Raw genomic sequence first — 1,663 nt, 5'->3', positions numbered from 1 at the left:
CTGCGCTCTGCGGCGGCTTACTACAGCGCCGTCAACCGCAGCTAAAGAAAGCGCGTCCGCTTTTGGCGTCATCTGTTGGCTAACAGGATAACCAGTCATGGCTGATGGACTAGCGCCGCTAGATTATGCTCCCCATCCGCTGGCGCAACGGGCGATGCCTGCAGCGCGTCGTCTGTTGCCAAAAAATCGAGCGTGGTGCGCGAGCGTGGTCGAAGCGTTGAATCTCTGTCTCTCGGCTTACGCCAGATGCGCTTCGCCTAAACTAGAGCTATTTAGTGATAGCAATGCACTCAGGGGAAGGTTTGGTTGTTCTTTATCTATAACTGAATGATACTCTGTATCATTCGGGAAACTCTGTGTCATGCGAGCTCCATGACTTCGCCGTAGAACTCGCTTTTGCTTGAGCCGCCACTGAATACATTTCCAAGAACACAATATGCAGCATTATAGTTCTCCAGCAAATAAAGGTGTTAATGTATATGAAAACATGCTTAGCTTCAGCTGCATTGTCCCTGCGTCGCGAATGAAAGTAGAAAAGCCAGTTTAGACTCGCTCCAGGATAAATTTCAAACCGACCTTGCATGGCACTAACCCCCGAATTCAAGCGTGTCCGTCCGCACGGGGATCTGCGTGGACATTAAAAAGACGGTGGTAGCGATTCCTGCTCGGCTGCCACTCGGCTAAAAACCGCTGCATGGTTTTCAGCCGAATGGCAGCGCTATTATCAGTTTGGTTGGTGGACCAAGTTCGAGTCTAGGATCATTTAAGAAAACCGGGGTAAAGATAGTAGTGATAATGCGCTACTTCATGCGTGTAACATATGGGCTCGAAAATACTACGAGAGGGAAAGGTAGGATGCTGAACGCCTTGCGTACTGGTTTGATAAGAAGTGATAGGGGCATGTGTAGTTCAATTCCTTTTTTTGGGCCACTAGGCAGCAGACCATCAAAATGGCTCGTGTTCCACTCGAGCAACGCGAAAAAATTATTGAGCTCAGTATTGCTGGCTACAGCCAGCGGTATATTGCATCAACCACAAGGAAGCCACTAAAAACAGTAAACGGGATTGTTCAGGCCTTCAAGAAGGAACGCCGTGTGAAGGACGCTCCGCTCAGGCGCAGACCTCGGGCAACAACTGAAGATGAAGACCGTGCGATTGTGGCTGCAGTAGCACTGAGGCCGCAGACAACAGTCCCTGAAGTACTCAAGGAACTTGGCATTAAGGCGTGCGAGACGACTGCGAAGCGCCGCCCCGCAGAAGCTGGTCTCAAAAAGAGGGTTGCTTGCAGGAAACCGCTGCTACGAGACACCATCAAAGTCAAACGCATGCAGTTTGCGAAGGATCACGCTGATTGGACTACCTTCGACTGGGAAACTGTCGTATTCACCGGCGAGAGTTCATTCAGGACCCGGTGGGACCAGAGGCAAAGAGTGTGGCGCCCCGACCACAGCCGGTAGGTGATGTTTTATGCTTAAAGTTAATTATATCACTGTTGGAAATGCTGGAAAAACTCTGTCGGACGGTTACATTTTTTGATACATTGTATGATGCTGTAGTCCCTTACATCGCGTATACCGCAGAGGGAACTTGATATTCAAGGCACGGTGTTAGATTACGTTCACCAGCGTTAAAGTGGAGTTGTGTTCTCTAATATTACTAATAT

The 1,663-nt window shown here is 49.4% G+C and overlaps 1 protein-coding gene across 1 annotated transcript; it reads left to right on the top strand.

Annotated features, from left to right (window-relative positions):
• The first annotated feature begins 950 nt into the window (after nt 1–950).
• On the top strand, nt 951–1,457 carry LOC139051561 (uncharacterized). Its single transcript, XM_070528528.1, has one exon. It carries the CDS (start codon nt 951–953, stop codon nt 1,455–1,457), a length of 507 nt encoding a protein of 168 aa, XP_070384629.1.
• The last annotated feature ends 206 nt before the right edge of the window (nt 1,458–1,663 follow it).

Source organism: Dermacentor albipictus, unplaced genomic scaffold (assembly GCF_038994185.2).
Source record: "Dermacentor albipictus isolate Rhodes 1998 colony unplaced genomic scaffold, USDA_Dalb.pri_finalv2 scaffold_12, whole genome shotgun sequence".
NCBI lineage: Eukaryota > Metazoa > Arthropoda > Arachnida > Ixodida > Ixodidae > Dermacentor > Dermacentor albipictus.
The sequence above is the reverse complement of the archived record's forward strand: the minus strand, read 5'-3'. Positions and strand labels throughout refer to the sequence as shown.